At 41.1% G+C, this 21,549-nt stretch overlaps 1 protein-coding gene across 1 annotated transcript in view; it reads right to left on the bottom strand.

Annotated features, from left to right (window-relative positions):
- Nucleotides 1-1,068: 1,068 nt before the first annotated feature.
- Nucleotides 1,069-21,549, bottom strand: part of Sugt1 (SGT1 assembly cochaperone of MIS12 kinetochore complex) — a 40,748-nt gene continuing 20,267 nt past the window's right edge. Inside the window, exons 10-13 of the mRNA XM_021181788.3 lie at nucleotides 21,292-21,399; nucleotides 11,960-12,050; nucleotides 6,510-6,691; nucleotides 1,069-3,388 (exon numbers count right to left, since the gene is read on the bottom strand). Coding sequence (XP_021037447.1) covers nucleotides 3,287-3,388; nucleotides 6,510-6,691; nucleotides 11,960-12,050; nucleotides 21,292-21,399 — 483 coding nt within the window. The 3' untranslated portion in view covers nucleotides 1,069-3,286. The remainder of the gene's footprint in view (nucleotides 3,389-6,509; nucleotides 6,692-11,959; nucleotides 12,051-21,291; nucleotides 21,400-21,549) is intronic.

Raw genomic sequence — 21,549 nt, 5'->3', positions numbered from 1 at the left:
TTTCCTGAAAATACAATATAACGCAAATTAATTCACATCTACACAATCAGGGTATTCACAGTAAAGTGAAATTAAACAGTAATTCCTAATAGATATACAAATTCCAATTGTTACTCCACTCCTGTCACATGTTAACATTTACTGTTATTCCCAACACTTTTTTGTACTGATACTTGGGCAGGTGGGTGTGCATGTATGTGCATATGTGTGTGTGTGTGCACATGCATGTGTGTGCATATGTGTGTGTGTGTGCACATGCATGCTTGTGCACATGAAATATAGAATTTATGGGCCTCATCTTCTGGATTTGTTCCAGTGCATATGGCAAAAACTTCAGGCAATCACCAGCTCTAGGATGTGCCAGGCTAGCTTTGAACTCCTAGATCCTGAGGCAGGAGGGTTGCCTCAAGTTCAAGGATAGATTAGACTATGTTAGCAGGCTAGCCTGTGCTACATAGCAAGATCCTATCTAAAGGAGAGGAAGAGAGATCAATCTCAGACCAGCAGCATACATTGTACTAAGCTCGGCCTGCAGCATCAAACCTGTTCACCTTTGCCAGTGTTCTGGGTGTATAAATCAGGTCCTCTGCCAGTTTACTTTGCCTGTCTCTGTGTGCACAGCTGAACATCTCTTCACAGGCCAAATCATCTGTGTGCTGCCTGCCCCCTGTAGCACATTCAGTCTAACACTGCTTCACTACAAATATATTTTCTAGTTTCTCATTTTAGACTAATGCATTTTAGAAGGATTTAGAGCAAAGGTATTCTCCAAATAACCCAAGGCTTATCAGAAAATTCAGAACACCATAGCACTTTATTCCCTAAGCTCTGAGATAGAAAAGGGGGGGGGGGGAGGAAGGCGTGCATCCGAGGTGGGAATTCCAGCCCTGGGGAGGTAGAAGCAGGAAGGACAGAAGTCCAAGGTAAACCCTCATGGCAGGACATTTGAGGCTAATTTAAGACACTGAAAGCAGCAAAACTTGAGAAATAAACGGGGGTGGGGTGGGGGGGCAGAGGCAGAGAGAGGGAGGGAGAGGGAGGGAGGGAGGGACGGAGGAAGGGAGGGAAGAGGAAGAGGAGGAAAATAAAAACACACCAGTGACTCTTATTTAGAATCCTGTGGAAGCTTGTAAGCTTCCATTATCTGAGACAGAAATAAGCAGTCCTCTGAAATGGGCACTTTTGGGCAAGTCTGGCCCATCTCTCAAAACTCCTTTGCGGCATAAATCTAATGTGCTTAGGCACATTTTATAATGCTTTTAGTCATACATTAGGAAGTCCATTTACTCCAGCAAAATCCTGAATCTCACCAGTGTGAAGCAAGTGTAGCTAATGGATAAGATCTCTATATAATGGAGCCTTAAGAATAAATGCAAAAATATCAGATATAAAAACTCTTAAAGGTTGAATAGTAAAAATACGATTTATTTATATTCACAATTTTTTAATTCTAAGACTCTAGATATTATTTACTAAAGGAATTACAATCTAACAGGCTTAAAACTGGGGCTGGAGAGACGGCTGTCATTCAGCACTTGTTGCTCTTGCAGAGGATCTGGCGTGGTTATCAGCACCCACATGGGAGGAGGCTCACAGAGTCTGCAACTCCATTTCCAGAGCATCCTGTGGCCTCTTCTGTGGCACTGGGTGTGTACACACACAAATATTGTACATATACTCACGCAAACACACATACAATAAGGATATCTCTTGCTGACAATTATAAAGTGGGTGGGCTGGAAATTCTTGTACAGTGCTGGAGGTGTCCTGCCTTTATTGCTTCTGTAGCAAGCCTCCCATCCCCTTAGGATCAAAGACACTGAGAGAATTTAACATCTAGACCACAACCCACTATCTTGTTTCCCAAAGGGAAGAATTGCTGAACTCCACTCTAGCAAGAAGCCGACCTTGCCTTTCCCTTTAGTGCTCAAGGACAAGGATAGTAGTCTGCAGCTTTCCGTGGGCAAAAGGTCAGTTAGAACTTCAGCATGGACACCACCAGCAAAAAGATAAAGCCAAACATGGTGGTGTGAACCGGTAATGCCAGTTATCCAGCACGTAACAGTCACTGGAAGGTGAGGCGGGCATCAGGGATTCATTCTGAGCCAGCCTCTCCTAATCTGCAGTGCACTTCCACAAGCTATTAGCAAAGGGTCTGGGACCAGCCCACTGTAAGTATGAACTCTCCTACCCTTTCTGCAGCTGAAATGCTTCCCAACATGTTTCTCCTTCACTTCACCATCAGCTCTGAGGATACAAGGGAGTGTCTTGCCACAAAATTATCAGTAACACCTAACAGAGCACAGACCCGCCACTAGGCTATAAAAAGGCTGATAAAATGATGTCAAATCTGTGAGTTGCCAGTGGTATATGCATTATTACAGACTGCAAAGAATTCATCATGGGGTAATTTTTTTTGGTTTGTTAAAACTATTCTATAGTCCAGCATTCAGCCATTCTTAAGTTCTCCTTTCTGCTATACTATAAACTCTGAAACTAAGGGCATCTCTCTCCATTTTTGTTACACTACAAGGCTCTACAGATCTGGGGCACAAAATAGTAAAAACATACATATTAACTGACTCTCCAAGTAGCTAAAAACCAAAGTACTGAAACCACAGTAATGATGGCAAAGGAGGCCTGGCATTCTCTTGGTCTCCACTTCAGATTACTTATTGACAGTTACATCCGTGTGCTGGTAAACTCGAGAATCTATGCTTTATTCGAGAATTTAGAAGGTAGAACCAAAATCTTGCTGCAGTTACAAATACTTCTCATAAAAACTAAATGAGGGAATTCTCTGCAGCAATTTCTCAAAGTTCCCAGTAAAAACTTAAGAGAAAGGTAAATAAAGCAGCAGCCTTCACAGAGAAATGTACACCTCTCATTCCAGAGCAGCTCTTAAAAGTAAACACAACACTGGAGCTGAAAATGTTAGACCCACAAAAGTTGCCAGGTCTAATCAATTATTGACAGAACACTGCATCAAAAATAAGGCAATTATCCAAGATGCTATTAAAGATTTCTCCACTTCATAACTAGACAGAGCGCATCTATCTAGGAGCAGCTGACATTTCATTCAGTTTCAGGATGTGTGAAATCCTTAAGGACAGAAATGATAAGATGTGATTGTCACTCTTTAGAATACTTGCAGGAAAAATCATTTCTAAAGCAGAGAGGCAAGGTTTAATCTTTCAAAAGATACTGTTTAAAACTCAAGAATGTGATAAAGCACACAATGGGCACTCTCAAACACACTCAATACAGTGATAGCAAATTGATTTATTTAGTACTGTTTCCATTCCATATCATCGGGAGGGTTGATTTCAACTTTCCTTTTACCTACATCAGACCAGTTGGTACTCAAGACTGTACCACCAGACTCCATCTGCAATTAAAAGAAAAAAAATAAAAAAGGTTCATTCCTGTATTGTGTATCAAAATACAGTATTTTTCTTAAAATGGAACACACTCTCCCATATGTAGGCTACTAAAAATAATTCAATATAAATTCAACATTTTTATTTAACCTTAGGTATTCCAGAGAGCTTAGCAAGTTTGAAGACAGCTGACAAAGGACAATTCTAGAGTAGGTAGGCACATCATGTGCACTCCCATATAATTACGGCACATACAACAGACGGACATAAAGTCAACAACATGTGACCTGGTTATCTACTTATAATGCAGTGAACACACAACCTACCAACAGCCCTACTATGTGTATGGAGCTCTACAGTGCATCAAAATGATTTGGTCAAAAATGAATTGTACTTAATACTAAATGAATTGTACTTATACTTAATACATAATCATAAGATTATGACACAGCTTAATACTTCTGGTTGCCCAGGGATATTGTAGCCATTGATACTGTTCATAATCCAGCACATAACTCTAGTGTCTATGGGGATGCTGGTGTAATCAAACGCAGGGACCTGCTAGCTGGATAAAAAAATGGCTCAGACAATGACAATACAATATGTAGCAACAAATATTAGTTTCAGCTAAATTTCTTTTACTGGAATTTTAGATTATACTTCTCCACTTATTAAAAAAAGTCTACTGTAAAAGAATATTCTATGTTACACTTTTAGCCTCAAATGTCTTGTATTCACCAAAACTCTTGATAACATGGAAGAGTCCCGTTAAGCTGTAGGTACAGGTCAGCATGGAAGCACAGGTCTTGCATTTGCAAGCCTGGAATCGATCCCCAGCAACACACACAAATCAGGGCACATCAAGTGACTGACCTATACTATACGATTTGTATAAACACACTCAATGGTGTTACCCAGGAATGAAAATCATCCAACAGCAAATTTCTCAGAACATGGCCAAGTGTTAAGCAATACTTAACTGTATTATTAAAAACTTGGAAGGGAGAGACAGCTCAGCTGTTAAAGGCTAAGGTTCACACTTCTAAAGATATAAAATTTCCATGCATTTGTTGTGATAAAAATTCATGGACATGGGTCATACATAGCAGAGTATAATGTGAATTCCTGAAACTACAATCTTTTAATTAGCTGCATTCTGACAAACACAGGAAGTTGTTTACCCTTTTAAACTGGAGCCTCAAGCTCACCAACGCCTCTGCAAACTCCCTGAACTCCGCTGCAAGGGGAGCCAGTCTCCATCCCAGATTTACATCTGTACTCACCTTCCAAACATGAAGGTCAGCACCTCTTGGTGGGCTCTGACTTATTTTTAGATTACAGCTAGTTAGTGTATGTACACGTACATGTGTGCACAGGCTTGGGCATGCCATGGCACACATGTGGGGGGGTCAGAGGACAACTAGTAGAAGTCAGCTCTTCCCTCGCACCACAGAGGACCCAAGATTGAACTCAGATGATCAGGCTTGGCAGCAAGCACCCTACCTGTTGAGTCACCTTGCTAGCCGAGTTCCTTCAGACTTTTAGTTACAGGCTGGACTCCCATACAACCTATCTTCTACGTGACCGCCATTACCATACACGGACGGCACCTCTGCAATGTAAGGATCACTTCCTTTCCTTTTCTTGATTGCCTTTGAGATAGGGTCTTGCTATTTAGCCCAGACTAATCTTAAACTCACAACTCTCCTGTCTCAGCATCCCAAGTGCTAGATTACCACTATACCCACTTAACAATTTGCCTATGTAAGTCTAATTCTCATTATTGACTAGAGCCAAAAAGAACTCTTCAAAGGCATGGACTGGGCTGGAGAGATGGCTCAGTGGTTAAGAGCACCGACTGCTCTTCCAGAGGTCCTGAGTTCAATTCCCAGCAACTACATGGTGGCTCACAACCATCTGTAATGGGGTCTGGTGCCCTCTTCTGTGTGTCTGAAGAGAGCAATGTTGGTGTACTCATATGCATAAAATAAATAAATAAATCTTTTTAAAAAAGTATCAAAGGCATGGACTGCATTTTATCAACATAAATATCGCTTGGTATCTACAGAGGGTCTAGGCATACCCCTTTCTTCATATACAATACTATCTGCGGATGCTACACACCTCATATAACATGGTTCATAATTTGTATATAACCTAGGCACACCTTACCACTGTGCTACAGATCATCTCTAGAGTACCCATAATATCCAATGCTATGTAAATATCAGGTTGCCGTCATATAGTGTTATTTGTTCAATGACAACAAAGACTGTATAATAGGTACTCAGTACAAAAAGGACACTTTCAAGTCACAAGTCAGTTGGACTCACAGCTGTAGAACCCATGCAAAGAAACTGGATGTACCTTCACTGTAGTCCTAATCATGGTGGCCTGGCACACAGCAGGCTTCAAATAATATGACTAAATGAAATGTGACAGGTCTGTAAAATAAGCTACTCTTAAGAGGACTCTCCGTGATAAAACTCACAGAAGTGACTTTAGTTGATAGTCTGTTGATAGTTATGTGCTGGATTATGAACACACAGAAGAGGGCACCAGACCCCATTACAGATGGTTGTGAGCCACCATGTAGTTGCTGGGAATTGAACTCAGGACCTCTGGAAGAGCAGTCGGTGCTCTTAACCACTGAGCCACTACGCCCGGCTAGCAAAATTTTCTTAATAAATTGATAAATTAAGCCACTGAATACTAGACGGACATTTTCTAGTAACCCAATACGATTCTGGAAATTTCCCTCCTAAGTTCTTCATTTTAAAGAAGAAAACATCTATGGATAATTCTGGACGATAAAACAGTGGGAACCCATTGAGCTACTGTGACGAACTGAACTAAACAGTAAATTCCCATCAATGTCCCAAGCTTAGTATTTCTTAACCATCCAATTCCTAACACACTTGTTTCTCATTTCATTTCTCCAACCACTACTCTACAGTCTGGACGAACAAGAAGAAATCAACACTAGGCCAAAGTCTACCAGACACTCTCCCAGCTATCCGGGTCACACACTGTGGTCTCAAACTCACTATTTATTCTTACTTTAGATGTCTAAAATTCACTCATAATTTAAAAATATCTAAAATATCTGAAAACTTCGTATTTTCTTACAAATGACTTGTTCATGGCGCGTTTCACTTCATCAGAACCATCTGAGTAGATCTGCTGGAATAACTTGTTTAAAGCTGCGTCGCCCTCCAGCTTCTCATTCTTTTCTTCTTCTTTGATTTCACCAACCAATTTATCCCAGTTCCGGGTATAGTGAGAGGAGGACGGATACATGTTCTTTACATCTGCAAAGTGAAAAGACAGAAGTGATTGATTAATCAGCATGTTTGATTATGTCAAGAAATACATAAACGCTGTGACCACGGTACCCAGAACATCTTAGCAAGTAGTGTAGGTCACTGAATTTCAACTTTGCATTACGTGTCTCTCTGCTAAACCCATCAGTAACATTTCAAAAACTGATTAAGTGAGCAGACTGCAAGATCTAGGATTTCCTCTGAGCAAAATAACTCAATAAAGTGCATGTTTTTGATACAATATACAAAGCTAGACTAAAAATACTCTGCATAATAGTCACACGGGAAGCTGGGTTCAACAGACAAAACTTCTTATGGAAAGAAAGCTACTCAAGAAGCTGAAGCAAGAATACTGTAATTAGATACCAGGATGAGCTACATGGTTGAGATTTTACTAAATGAGAACTTCAAGAAAAAAAAAAAAAAACAGTAACAGAAGATAAGTAAAATAGGTGGAAAAGAGGGGAAAATAAAGTTAAAAGACGGCTGGAGGGATGGGCAACAGCCACACAACCTGAGTTCCATTCCCAGAACCCATGAAAAGTCAGGAGGGGATGGAGTCTACGCTTCTGTCCTCTGACCTCCAGGACACAGTGTTCTAGAAAAGCAGCAAAGGTTTGGAAAAGGCAGAATAGGGCCAGAAGACAAGGCTCTGTGGTTAAGAGGATTTGTTCTTGCATAGAATCTGGGTTCTGCTTCCAGCACCTACAGGGCAGTGAACAACCATTCAAAACTCTGGTTTCAAAGTCCACTTCTGTGCTCCGGGACACCAGGCACACATATGGTGCACAGGCATATCTGCAAGCAAAACACTCACACACATCAAATAAGTAAATCTTTTTAAAAGGCAGTACAAATAATTATAAAAATGTCAGTCTGCGAACACACACATATACACATTTTAGAATGTTCCATGAGAAGATGGGGTGTTGGACAATGGCAGAATGAATGCCTCCCATATTCGAGGTTCTTCTATCAATTCCAGATACTACCAAAAAGCTTACCTAATTTTAAAACATCTAAAGCTTTCTAAAAAAGATTTTATTTGTGCCTAAGTGTTATATATGCATCCTGTACATTCAAGTGCCTTGAGCCAGAAGAAGGTGTGAGACTCCCTGGAAATGAAATAACAGAGGGTTGTAAGCTGCCTGATATGAATGCTAGGTACCAAATCTGGGTCTTAAATGGTCTAGAACAGCAAGTGGGCTAAACCACTGAACCTTCTCTCTAGTCAATCTCTCAAGAGTTTAACATTGGAAGTGTAGCTTTTCTGAGACACTTAGGTATCTTTCAAAGTGGAGATATCTGTCACACAGTGAGCCAATGCTCCATCTTCTACACACACACACACACACGCGCACACACACACACACACACACACACACCACACCATAGGACTGGAGAGATGGCTCAGTGTTTGAGAGCAGTGGCTACTCTTCCAGAGGACCGAGGCTCAATTCCCAGCACCCACATGGAAGCTCACAATTGTCTGTTAACTCTAGTTCCAGGGGATCCAACACCTTCATACAGATATGAATGCAGCCAAAACAGCAATGCACATAAAATTTTTAAAAGGAAAATTAAAAACAAAGCATTAAGTGACTCCTGACTGCTGAAAACCAATCTACTTACTTAACCACATCTTAATACAGTATCTGATAATAAACTTATCTACCTAAGAGTAGATAACAACATAACTTTTCTATCATTTACATACAGAAGCTACAGGCCCAGCAGCTGGAGGGATGTTGTAAGGCTGAGGAAATGAAGATCTTGGCACTCAAATAACTGGAAAACAGATAAGCTAAATGACCCCGCAGGACTAAGAACAGCTGTTGATCATCTAATGAAAATATAACAGACAGAAATGTGATCCAGATACACAATTTAACAGTTTTAGTACTGTTATTAAAAAGAAATGAAATACATTTTAACTTCATTTTAAGAATTCATGTATTAGGGATCAGAGAGATGTCAACAGTTAACAGCCCCTGCTGCTATTGCAAAGGACCTGGGTTCAGTTCCCAGCACCCACATGGAAGCTCCCAACTGTCCTAACTCCAGTTACAGGGTAAGTACCCTCTTCTGACTTCCACACACACCAGGCACACACACAAACACACAGTCAAAACTTATACAAAGAAGAAAAGAAAAAAAAAGAGCTGGGCTGGTGGTAACAAACACTTTTAATCCCAGCACTCAGAAGGCAGAGGCAGTCAGATTTCTGAGTTCAAGGCCAGTCTGGTCTACACAGTTCTAGAATAGCCAGGGTTACACAGAGAAACTATGTCTCAAAAACAAACAAACAAAAACCCACCAAAATAATTAAAAATTATAATAAAATATTTAAATTACATTTATGTATTTACTGCGGATGGTCCTCGGTATCAAACCTATGTCATCAGCAACAAGAACCTTCACCGTCTGGGCCATCTAACCAGGCCCTTAACGTATTTTTTAAACCTACCATACAAGAAAGAACAGTATTTCAACATGAAGTCTCCTAGAAAATACTAAAACATGGACTATTTAGAGACTGCCGTATCCAGGGATCCATCCCATAAGCAGCTTCTAAACGCTGTCACCATTGCATACACTAGCAAGATTTTGCTGAAAGGACCCAAATATAGCTGTCTCTTGTGAGACGATGCCGGGGCCTAGCAAACACAGGAGTGGATGTTCACAGTCAGCTATTGGATGTATCACAGGGCTCCCAATGGAGAAGCTAGAGAAAGTACCCAAGGAGCTAAAGGGATCTGCAACCCTATTGTTGGAACAACATGATGAACTAACCAGTACCCCGGAGCTCTTGTCTCTAGCTGCATATGTATCGAAAGATGGCCTAGTCAGCCATCACTGGAAAGAGAGGCCCATTGGACTTGCAAACTTTATATGCCCCAATATAGGGGAATGCCAGGGCCAAAAGAATGGGAATGGGTGGGTAGGGAAGTGGGGGGCGCTATGGGGGACTTTTGGGATAGCATTGGAAATGTAACTGAGGAAAATATGTAATAAAAATAAAAAAAAATTAAATTAAAAAAAAAAAAGAAAATACTAAAACACATTATGATCCATATATGTGTGTGTGTGTGTCTGTATATATATAAAATTGGATATGCATTTCACGTCTTAATACACACTACTTCAAGTGGTAAACAGCCAGCAGCTACTAGTAGAGACAGTATAGTTTACACTGCAAGAAAGAAAGAAAGAAAGAAAGAAAGAACGAAAGAAAGAAAGAAAGAAAGAAAGAAAGAAAGAAAGAAAGAAAGAAAGAAAGAAGAAAGAAAGAAAGAAAGAGTAGGGAGGGAGGGAGAGAGGGAAGGCAGGCAGGCAGGCAGACTCCAGGTTCCCCTGTCACACTGGAACACAATAACACTAAATGTTCCTTCTCCAATAATTCTACATCCCTTTTCTAAAAATAGTTGAGAAACTACTAAATAAACATTTATTCTGTTTTCCTGTGCCTTTTTACCTATAAATAAACCAACTTTTTCTTTATCCAGTCTTCATCAAAGTAAATTCCAGGAAGACCTGGTGCAGTTTCATCCAGAGTGCACATATTGCTTTAAACATCCTAAATGTCACTTCCCTCTATTGGAAACGCTATCTTTGTACATTTTACTGGTAGCCAACGAAAACAAAAACCCTAAGACATTGTTAAGGAGCTGGGAACATGGATTTAATTAATTCTAATGCAGACTCCCAGGAAGAATGGGAATGAAGTTTTAATCTCTACTCTACAGATAAGAAAGCTGGCCTAGATAGGTTAAGTGCCTTGCCCTTATCTACAGTTTCCAGCTTGCAATACACAGGATCTGACAAGCATATTAATTCTTTGAGAAACACACAGGACAGGAGGGAGTGCATCTTGAATTTCTAAAAGATTCAGTTTAGAAAAACTGCACATACACACGCATGTACTCAGGTACACACACCCTTGATATTTAATCTCAGAACGACTTGAATCACTGGAGACGGTAGGTGAACTACTGAGAGTAATCTACGTCTCTGCCCACTCACTTTATCACTCAACTGTGACTGCAGAGGTCATCTCCACTGATGGAGAATGAGCCCCACAGGACACAGCAAGAGTTACCAGAACCACACCCACTCTGCCCTGAATTTTAGTACTCCACAAATCCACTAAGTGATCTGAACAGGTAAAATACCTGGGCCGCCTACTCTTATGAGCACAGTATTTATTATACAGCTGCTCACTATATAAACCTCAGCCTCCACAGATCCACTAAGTGATCCGAACAGTAAGATACCTGGGCTGCCTACTATTATATGAGCACTGTACTTATTACACAGCTGTTCAGCCCCAAACCTCTGAGAGTCAGTCCCAAGGGATGGCCATAAAATATTTACCCTTTAAAGTATCAACTAGAAATCATCTTTGCTGTCTCCCCTGGTTTTCCTAACTTTGCTACAAATTATTAAAATTCTATCACTATGTAAAGAAACACATATTTTTGCAACTTTTATACATTCATGAAATTAATTCTGACACACACACACATACATACAGGACCTGTTAATAACTCACTTTCTAAAAATTGTCACAAGCACATGTGTTTTCTATCTGAAAGTAGCTGAGATACAATGTTGCCTTGTTTCAGGCATCAAATCAGAGCATTAAACAACAAAAAGAAATTTCTCCCTATTCAGTAATGAGGCAATTACACTAAGATACAATCTTAGGTTGAAGTTCTAAGAAGGTCCTGCAGGTTAATTATTCCACTAGTAAAAAGATGCCTATCTGCTGATAACACATGCGCAGAATGGACTTCAGCACATAAAGGGCTATAGAATCAACTCTAGCTGTTTCCTCTTCTAGGTACCCCTTTCCTGATCTGTGTCCATCTCTGTCTTAGTAAGAAATAGACCTAATGCACTACTCTGTGAACTCCTGAAATTCTAGGAGATCAGAGATGAAAACTCAGTTGGAAAACCAGAGAGGAATAAAGAAGGGACAGAGAAGGGTGCATGAGTGATGCAAACTGTCTCACCATGGGCGAGAGCGGGCACACCAGACAGCACAGACATTTGCTGACTTGAGTCATACACTGACACAGTGGACAGTCCCAACTCCTCCGGGCCTAGCCACCACGTGTCTGTATTCAAATGTTGGACCTCAGAATGACTTTATTATAGCCAAAGCATCTTTACTTCATAGACGATGAAGTAGGGAGAGCTCATTACTATTTAATTTCACAATGACCGTAAACTTCAGGTGGTCAGGGTACAAACCTGCTGTGAACTGTTTCGGTGTGGGCTCATCTCCTTGTCCCTCCAGCTTTTCCCATCTCACCGCCTCTGGCTTTTTCATTTTAATTTCAATCTGAAGGAAACAGAAAAAAAAAATCCATTACTCAACATAAGATACATAAAACAGCAAAAATGCAATTTTCATAACTAATCAAAGTTTTTTAAGAATTAAGTGTCTTTGATAGTTTGCCTAAATTCTACAAAGTTAGATCTGAAGAATTATAAAAATTTTACTCTTATTAAAAAGATTCTTGTTTCACCTGAAGAGCACCACATACTAGCACTTACATTTATTGAAAGCTACTGTAACCTGGGCATTTGTGCACTTTGAACAAAGAGGCCTTTATCTCTTAGCACAAGCTGACCCAACTTGAAGTTCTACTTAACCCATTCACTAAGACAGTAGCATGCACACCATAAACCATGAAAGGCAACTTCATAGAAGTTCAAAAGATGGGGAGAAGTGTGAATTCCTTTTTATTCTTTATTTTCAATTCATACATGCTCTTAAAATTTAAATTTAAAGCCGGGCGTGGTGGCGCACGCCTTTAATCACAGCACTTGGGAGGCAGAGGCAGGTGGATTTCTGAGTTCGAGGCCAGCCTGGTCTACAAAGTGAGTTCCAGGACAGCCAGGGCTATACAGAGAAACCCTGTCTCAAAAACCAAAAAAAAAAAAAATTAAATTTAAGTCTTGAGGACTTTGGTAGATACTTCTAGAATTACCTGCCCAGTTTCAGAAATGTTTTCATTGTAACCATCAATAAGCAAACTTACTTGTGTTTAAGTAAAATTTCCTTAAGTGTTTGAGAAGATGGCTCAGTTGGTAAAGAGCTTGCCCCACAGGCCTAAGGACCGGGTTCAGACCCTCGGTACCCATGTACAAAGCTGGGCGTGGCAGCATGTGCTTGCAACCCCAGAGCGAAGAAGATAGAGATGGGGTGGGGTGGGGTGTGCACAAGGGGATCCCTCAGGTTAGCAGGCCATAATCTAGCCAATCACTGAGCTCCAGGTTCAGTGAGAGACTATGTCTCAAAAAGGGAAATGAGGAAGACACCAGATGTTGACCTGCCTTCACACACGTTCACTCACATGCATGTGCATGCATCCCCCAACACAATTATCTTAAAACTTTGGTAATTTAAATATTACTCTCAAGTACACAGAAAATGCTTTTAAGATATGATCATATATCAGAGAAGTATCTATAAGCCATTTGTAAGAACTAGTTTTGTGCTGGCTCACCAGTTCTCAGTATTATAATACCACCAGCCCACCTCTGAGGACCCTGTGTGTAAGAGAATTCATTAATTTCTCTCAGAGGACAATTGCTCCGGCACTACTCCTAAGCAGTCATGGTATCCATTCCCTTCTCTGAGCAAGAGCCACAGACTGGTGGGAGAAGGGTTTCCTCAGGACCTGAGTGAGGGGCTCTCTTTGGCAGCTCTTCAGGATGAAACCATCAGAGAATTCTAAGCAATCAAATTCCTTGGCTGTTAGAGCAGTGTCTACCTTTATTCAACCATGTGCAGGTCAGAGGGCAATTTACAGGAAGCTGGTTTTCCCTCACCTCTTCTAACTGCTTAATTCTAATATTTACTACAGGTTGAGATTGAGTCAGGACAACGTTTCCTATACAAGGCCAAGCTATCAACATATTCTTCCCTCCTACTGTATGTGTGACTGACCACCAAAATCCTATCTCGTATGACTCCGCTTGAAGACTGCAACAACATTCCAATGTACAACATGCATACTGGAAAAGAGCTGGTTATTCAGTGGAATATATACTAAAATGTCAACAGTGACTATGGCATGTGCTCTGTTCAAAAGATCTGCATGATTAAAGGGAAGCTAAAATGCCATCTGTGGTAGCAGGGATTACCTTCTCAGTGCCTCTGTATACTCCTCCACCTTTGCTATGCTCTGCATGTATTTTTTTTATAGCCCAAATAAAAATCTGAATTATGAGGGTAAGTAGCATTGATTGAGCACTGTGTGCTTAGTCCTTTACATATGCCAGCTTACTTAACAGAACCATGGAAGATTATTGTCTACATTTTATTTATTTGCATGTATGGGTGTACCTGCATGTGTATGAACTCGTGTACAAAGATATCAGATGTGATCCTCAATCATTCTCCACCTTCTATCCTGAGATGGGGTCTCTCACTGAACGTAGAGTACAACATTTTAGCTAGTCTGACAAGCCACCTTGCTCTAAGGATCTCCTGTGTTTATCTCCTGGATGCTGAGAAGCACGAGCAGCCACCACACCCACCTGATTTCATATAGGTTCTAGAAATCTGGGTCCTCAATGTAGCAAGCTCTTTACCCACTGAATCCCATCTTCCTAGCACTACTGCATATAACACTGCCTCCCTCTGCTGTTTAAAAAAGGAAATGATAAAAGATATTACCATTTAGTTCCCTAAAGAAACATAATTACAAAAAAATTTTTTTTTACATTTGTTTTTGAAAAACACAGCAGTTTATAACTGCATATGGAAAACATGTTGACCCGAGGGTCAGAACACTGGTCTTCTATCTGTAGGTCTCTCGACCCTGTATCCAGCTGTGCAGCTGAATCCAGGAACCACCAAAGCTTTGGCAACAGTAATACCACCACAAGTTAATTCTAAGCCAAATGTGTAAGGAGCCCATGGCATTTGGGCAGCCCTGGCCAATACTGCACTGAACAACATCACTGCAGCCTTAGCCTGAACACACAACAGGCACTCTCTGCCTTGTGCATGCTCTCTCAACACGCTAGCATGCTGTAACATTAACTGAATACTGCCTGAAACACCTTGGCTGGGATTCAAAACTAGTGTATGTTAATAAAGTGCAGTAATTTTGCTGGACACACCTTTTGTGATCTTAAAAAAAAAAAAAAAAAAAAGTAAAAACCAAAAGCGTGGCTTAATTACAGAAAACTAAGACTTTGCTACAGTCCTCCTGCCAAACCTCGGCATGGGAGTATCAAACTATTCTATCCTGGGATTTTATTGTTAAATTGCTAACATGAATTTCATAAACATAAATAAATCAGTCAATGAATTCTGGATTGGGATTAGGACAGAATTTCCAACCGTTTCTGAAATGGCCCTAGAAGTACTTGTCATTTTCTACTATGTTTATGTGAAGCAGTGTTCTAAGAACTGATGGTTACAAAAACAAAGGTCAAACAACACTTAAAAAACCTCCTTGACGCTCTATGCACCAAGAAACAACCAAGTTTAATTCTTTGTGCAAAAACCAAAGATCACCTATCTTAACTTTTCTTTCATTTTTAGTAAATGGCAAGGTTCTACATATAACCGAATAATCGTTTAAAAATAAATTTCTTTAAAATTTATTATTAGTGAACACTTGAGTTATGTTATATATCTATATATTCCCAGGGCCACATAAAATGTTCTCAAGCAAAATGGTTATAAAAGCCCTGCTTTAGACACAACCTTAGAATCTTAAATTCCATTCAGAACAAAGAAAAACCTAAGAAGCATTGCTCTTGTATCCTGGGCCAGCACAAACAACTAACAGAGATCCCCCTGCCTGAGGGTTGGGACAGGTTTGTGCCACGTTATTATTTACTACGGTGTAAACTTTGAGACCGTTTTCTTCCTTGAGCCTTTAATCCCAGGACTCAGGAATCAGAAGCAAGCTGATTTCTGGGAGTTTGAGACCAGCCTGTTCTATGGAGGGAGTTTGGGGACAGCCAGCTCTACACAGAGAAACCCTGTCTCAAAAATAAAACAAACAAAACCCAAAACATTCACTCTATCAATTCCAATTCAGGTTCCTCCACAAGCATCACTGAGCACTGTGTATATAGGGGGAGAACTACCAAATTTAGCAGATAAAAATAGTGTGAGTATATTTATGCCAAAGTTATTCAGTTGCCAGGTATGGTGGCACACACCTTTAATCCCAGCACTTGGGAGGCAGAGGCAGGCGGATTTCTGAGTACGAGGCCAGCCTGGTCTATAAAGTGAGTTCCAGGACAGCCAGGGCTACACAGAGAAACCCTGTCTCAAGAAAACAAAAACAAAACAAAAAACCTAAAATAAAATAATAAATTCATAACCTGAAATACAAACTGCATTTATATGCCAAACATTATGTGAAATACAAATTCTTAAGTCATTCATCATCTCGTCACAGAAATCAATTCTTAATAAATGACTTCAAATGGACATGCAGTAGGGCTCTCTTGGACTGGGAAGATATCTAAGTGGTAAGCTTGCACAGGGTCCCAGGTTCAATACCTAGCAACAGGAGGCAGGAGGCGGATGTGGGTGGGGGTTCACAGATGGACAATAAGAAAGGACAATATCTGAATTCTGGCATTCAAAAGGCCAAGGCAGGAGAATGAACAGCTTGAGGGGAGCCTTTGACTTAAAAACCAAAACAACTAAAAAACACCCAACAAAAACACACCATTCCTCACCTGCCTCTCTTATCTCTCTCCAGTTTTGGGACCGACTGCTCAAAATTCTATTATTAAATAAATTTAACTCTATGTGAATAGTGCAGCAACTGAAAATGGCCAATCCCTTGTGGTGGTTTAAATATGCTTGGCTCAGGAGTGGTACTATTAGGAGGCATATATGGCCTCGTTGAAGGAAGTGTGTCACTATGGAGTTGGGCTTTGAGAGACCCTCCTCCTAGCTGCCTGGTTCTTCTCCTGTTTGTTTGCCTTTGGAACAAGATATAGAACTCTCAGATCCTCAAATCTACCTGGACTCTGCCAACCTTGATGACAATGGACTGAACCTCAGAACCTGTAAGCCAGCCCCAATTAAACGTTGTCCTTTGCCTTGGTCATGGTGCCTGCTCACAGCAGTAAAACCCTAACTGAGAAAGAAGTTGGTACCAGGGACTGGGCATTGCTGTGATAGGCCTGACCATGTTTTTGTTTGGAAGAATGTGGATTTTGGGACCTTGGATTTGGAAAGCCGTGGAATGATTTAGTTGGGTTTGATGGGCCATCCTAGTAGGAATATGGAAGCCAGTGCTGCTGAGGGTGACTTGAACTGTATAGGCCTACTGGCTCAAGGGGTTTCAGAAGAGAAGAGTTTTAATATGTGGCCTACAGACTGCTCTTGTGATATTTTGGTGAAGAATGTGGCTGCTTTTTGCCTTTGTTCAAAGAGTCTGACTGAGGCTAAGGTAAAGAGATTTAGATTAATTGCTTTGACAAAGGAAGTGTCAAAACAGTCTGGTATAGATTCTGCTGTGCAGTTACTAAAGTTCACTCTTAGGAAGAGACTTTCGATGACTAGGAGTGAGCTTCCGAAGGAAAAGTACAAACTGTATGGTTAAAAGAATAAAGGGCTGTTGTGGATCTGGTCTAATGCCACTAGTACTGTTATCTGGGTCCCCCAAATTGCACAAGAATCCACATATCTACACGTAGCACCCTGTCCCCAGTTGGTTTTGATTGGTAAATAAAGTTGCAGGTGGCTAGTGGCTGGGCAGGGGGACAGAGGTAGGACTTTTAGGATTCCCAGGCAAGAGACCCAGGAAGCAGAGGGACAGCTGCCATGCTGGAGGAGAAGTACAGAGGACAGAGAAGAGCTGGGGAAGAGTGGGCCCAAGGAGCCTCCAACTGGGTCTAGGGCAACAAAGATGTAATACAGATCTTAGGAAGTAATAACTCAGAAATATTGGGGGAGGGGGGTTGTTAGCCACATGGAGGTTTGGAAGTGGCCTAGCCATTGAGCTGTTAAAGGCATATTAAAATATAAGGGTGTCTCTCTCTGTGTGTGTGTGTGTGTGTGTCTTTCAATCGAAAACCCAGAACACTGGGAAGGGTAGCATGGAATGCTGCTGCCACCCAGGGTTGATTTGAGTAGGATTAATTAAGTAGTACTACAAAGGGGCACCAAGAAATAGAATGGAGCTGTCCTATGTTCAAGGAGATAAACAAATTAAAAGAGTGGTGACTTTGGGGCAAGATCCCACCCAAACTGAGGCTTGGCACTGAGACAGACAGGGAAGACTACTGGTGAACATGCAGCCTCAGTTGCAGTTGATGGTCCAGGCCAGAGGGGGTCATGCAAAGAAGATGAGGCTTGGTACCATGAAAGGAGCCTATGAGAGACAGTTGGTGAAGCCTGGTTTCAGCAGAAGACCCCAACACATTAGAGATGTCAGTACCCTGGGATGATTACCAAGAACAGCAGCAGCAGTGGAGTGGAGTCAACAAGAGCCTAAAGTGCTACAGAGAGAGCTGGAGAAGTGAGTGACCCAAGCCTTTTGGAGGAGCCCAGAAAATCATGTGTGGCTTTCAGGAACTGAAGCAAGCTGTAATGCTGAAGTTGCCTTGCAGACCCCAAGATGTTAAAGATGCCAGAGCCATGGGATACCTGTGGAGGAAAGCTGCTCACAGGGAGTGGAGCCAGCCCAGGAGAAAGAAAGGAGTTGGCAATCTGAAGAGTGCTTTGGCATCAGACCTGAGATGCAGAGTCTGGAGTTTGCCAAGCTGGTTTTCTGTCTTTCTTGGGTCCAGTATTTCCTCACTATGATGTTTTCAAATGGTAATGTATAGCCTGTGATGATGTGATCGGCTTTTTGCTGTTTTGCTTTTGATTTTATAAGGGATGGCAGTTAATTGTGTGGATGAATCTCAGAAGACACTTTGTACTTTTAACATTGTTGAGACTGCTATAGATTATGAGAACTTTTGAAGTTGGAGTAAATATATTTTGCATTATACTATGGCTAGGTGTGGCACCCATAGACTCATGTGTTTGAACAAGCCTATAGGAGCCAGGGAGTGGAATGTAGTGGTTTGAATATGCTTGGCCCAGGAAGTGGCGCTATTAGGAAGTGTGGACTTGTTGGAGGAACTATGTCATTGTGCTGGTGGCCTTGAGAGACCCTCCTCCTAGCTGCCTGGTAACTAGTCTTCTGTTTGCCTTTAGAACAAGATGAAAACTCTCAGCACCTCCTGTACCATACCCTGCCTGGAAGCGGCCATGATCCCACCTTGATGATAATGGACTTAACTTCAGAATCTGTAAGCCTGCCCAGTTAAATGTTGTCCTTGTAAGAGTTGCCTTGGTCATGGTGTCACTTCACAGCAATGGAAACTCTAACTTCTCAGACACCCCTCTTCTCACTCTGCACCATCCCACAGAGTGCAGTGTCATGTAGCTGCCTCATAACCGGCCAGCTTTGTTCCTGACAAGCCATACATTTTCCTAAAGGGCAATCCTTAAGTCAATGCAAACTCTACTTCTAAGCTTTGTTCTTCCTACTCCAACAGAGGAAGGGCAGGATCCTATTCCAGGAATAGAGAAGATTAGACTGCAAAATGTCCACCTAAACAATTCCTTTTTCACTTACTCATTTATGATATCTTTTATTTATGATAAACTATTTCACAGTTTTACAATTACATAGTTTTACATAAAGATCTCAAGATGCATTTAACCTATATCTTTCATTTTGGGTTGCGCAAGTCACATGCTTTATTTATACTGTATTTTGTTTTTGTTTGTTTGTTTTTTTCTTTTTTTCTCACTCTAACCCATGATTTCAGTGACCTGAAAAATCACTTTGTAGCCCAGGCTTGCCTCAAACTCACAGCAATCCTCTTACTCTATCCTTCTGGATGCTGGAATTACAGGTAGGAGTCACCATACCCTACAGTTTTTATTTTTAATTTGTCTATATTCTCTACTAAATTATACTACTTCCTTCTTTTTTTGGAATGACATTTAAAATACTCTAAAAAATAATTCCATTGGCATTCTTATTTTTAACTATACAGGAATCTAACTTATATAATCATACTATAATTCAAATATATTCAGCATTTCCTCTTAATAAAATAACCTAGAGCTGGGTATTGTGGTGCACACGCTTAATCCCAGTACTTGGGAGGCAGAGGCAGGCAGATCTGAGTTCAAGGTCAGTTTGGTCTACAGAGTGAGTTTCAGGACAGCAAAGAGGACACACAGAGACATCCTGTCTCAAACAAACAAAGAAAATAACCTAAGTTCAGTTGGACTAATAAAATCAACAAAATGCAGGTTCTACCTTACAGTACGTATAAACTATGTGAGACAGACCACACTGACAGTTCACGAGCATCAAATCTCATGAAGAGGCTGGTTAGAACTGGAAAGATGGCTCAGCGGAGAAAAGTACAGACTGCTCTTGCTGAGGATTCCAGAATCCATATTCACAGCCACCTTTAAAACTCCAGTTCCAAGGGGACCCAATGCCTCTGGCCTCCTGAGACACCTGCACTCATGCGCACTAGTCCCAGTACAAACACATGCATGAGTTTTAAAACAATGAAGTCTAAGGTGTTTGCTCTGTGCGGATCAGGACATGAGCTCAGCTTCCCAGCACCCACAGAAAATGCAGCTGTGTCATTTGTTCTTAACTCCAGAGCTAGGACAGCACATACAGGCAGATTCCTGGGGCTCACTGGCCTGCCAATCTAAGTAAAACAGGGAGCTGCAATATAGCTAAAGACCCTACGTCAAAAGACACCCCATTTCAACCTTACACACACACACACACACACACACACAATAACTAGATTGGCTGATTGATATATCTACATTAAATAGAAACCTTAGTTAGGATTTTACTGCGGTGAACAGACACCATGACCAAGGCAACTCTATAAGGACAACATTTAATTGGGGCTGGCTTACAGGTTCAGAGGTTCAGTCCATTATCATTAGGGAGGGAGCATGGCAGCATCCAGGCAAGCATGGTGCAGGAGGAGCTGAGAGTTCTTCATCTTCATCTGAAGATCACTAGAAGGCTGATTACTAGGCAGCTAGGAGGAGGGTCTCAAAGCCTACCTCCAACAAGGCCACACCTCTTAATAGCGCCACTCCAGGGACCAAGCATATTCAAACCACCACAAACCTGAGTCTGATCCCCCAGACCCACATGGTAGATAGAAGAGAGCCAGTTCCCAGTTCCCACAAAATGTCCTACGACCTCTACTCACCCATCACAGCTCTCACATACATACATACATACATACATACAAACACACACACACACACACAGATGTAAATGTAATTTTAAAATTTAGAAAAAACCCCTTTGTTCTTATTTACTCATACCTTTAACCAGTGGTGTGTGTCTTAGAAACAGCGACACTGCCTGGGATGCAGACTCCTGGTAGAGTCCTTGCCTAGCACATGAAGTTCTGGGTTTGATCCCCAACACGCTGAGAGCAGGGGCTACAGGCCAGCTATACGTGGATGATTTCATCTACCAGTATCCTTTTGCAGCTATTACTTTTTCAATATTACATTCTCTCTGCTTGCTTACCTTTGTTGAAAGTACTTTAAATGTGCTCTGTTCTGGAATTATAGGGTGAAGCAACCTCAGCTTCAAACTGTAGTCTTCTCCAGAAGGGATTTTCACGACAGCAGACAACTAATGAAAACACAGTTAGTATCATACTTTGTAAATGTATATAAAAAGCCAAGTATTTAATATAACTACAAATTTCAGCAATGTTGCAGATGGGTGTGTGTGTGTGTGAGTTTGTGTGTGAGTGTGTGAGTTTGTGTGTAGGCCAGATGA

This window comes from Mus caroli, unplaced genomic scaffold (genome assembly GCF_978045245.1).
Source record: "Mus caroli unplaced genomic scaffold, Mus_caroli_1 scaffold_12, whole genome shotgun sequence".
Classification (NCBI taxonomy): Eukaryota; Metazoa; Chordata; class Mammalia; order Rodentia; family Muridae; genus Mus; species Mus caroli.
The sequence above is the reverse complement of the archived record's forward strand: the minus strand, read 5'-3'. Positions and strand labels throughout refer to the sequence as shown.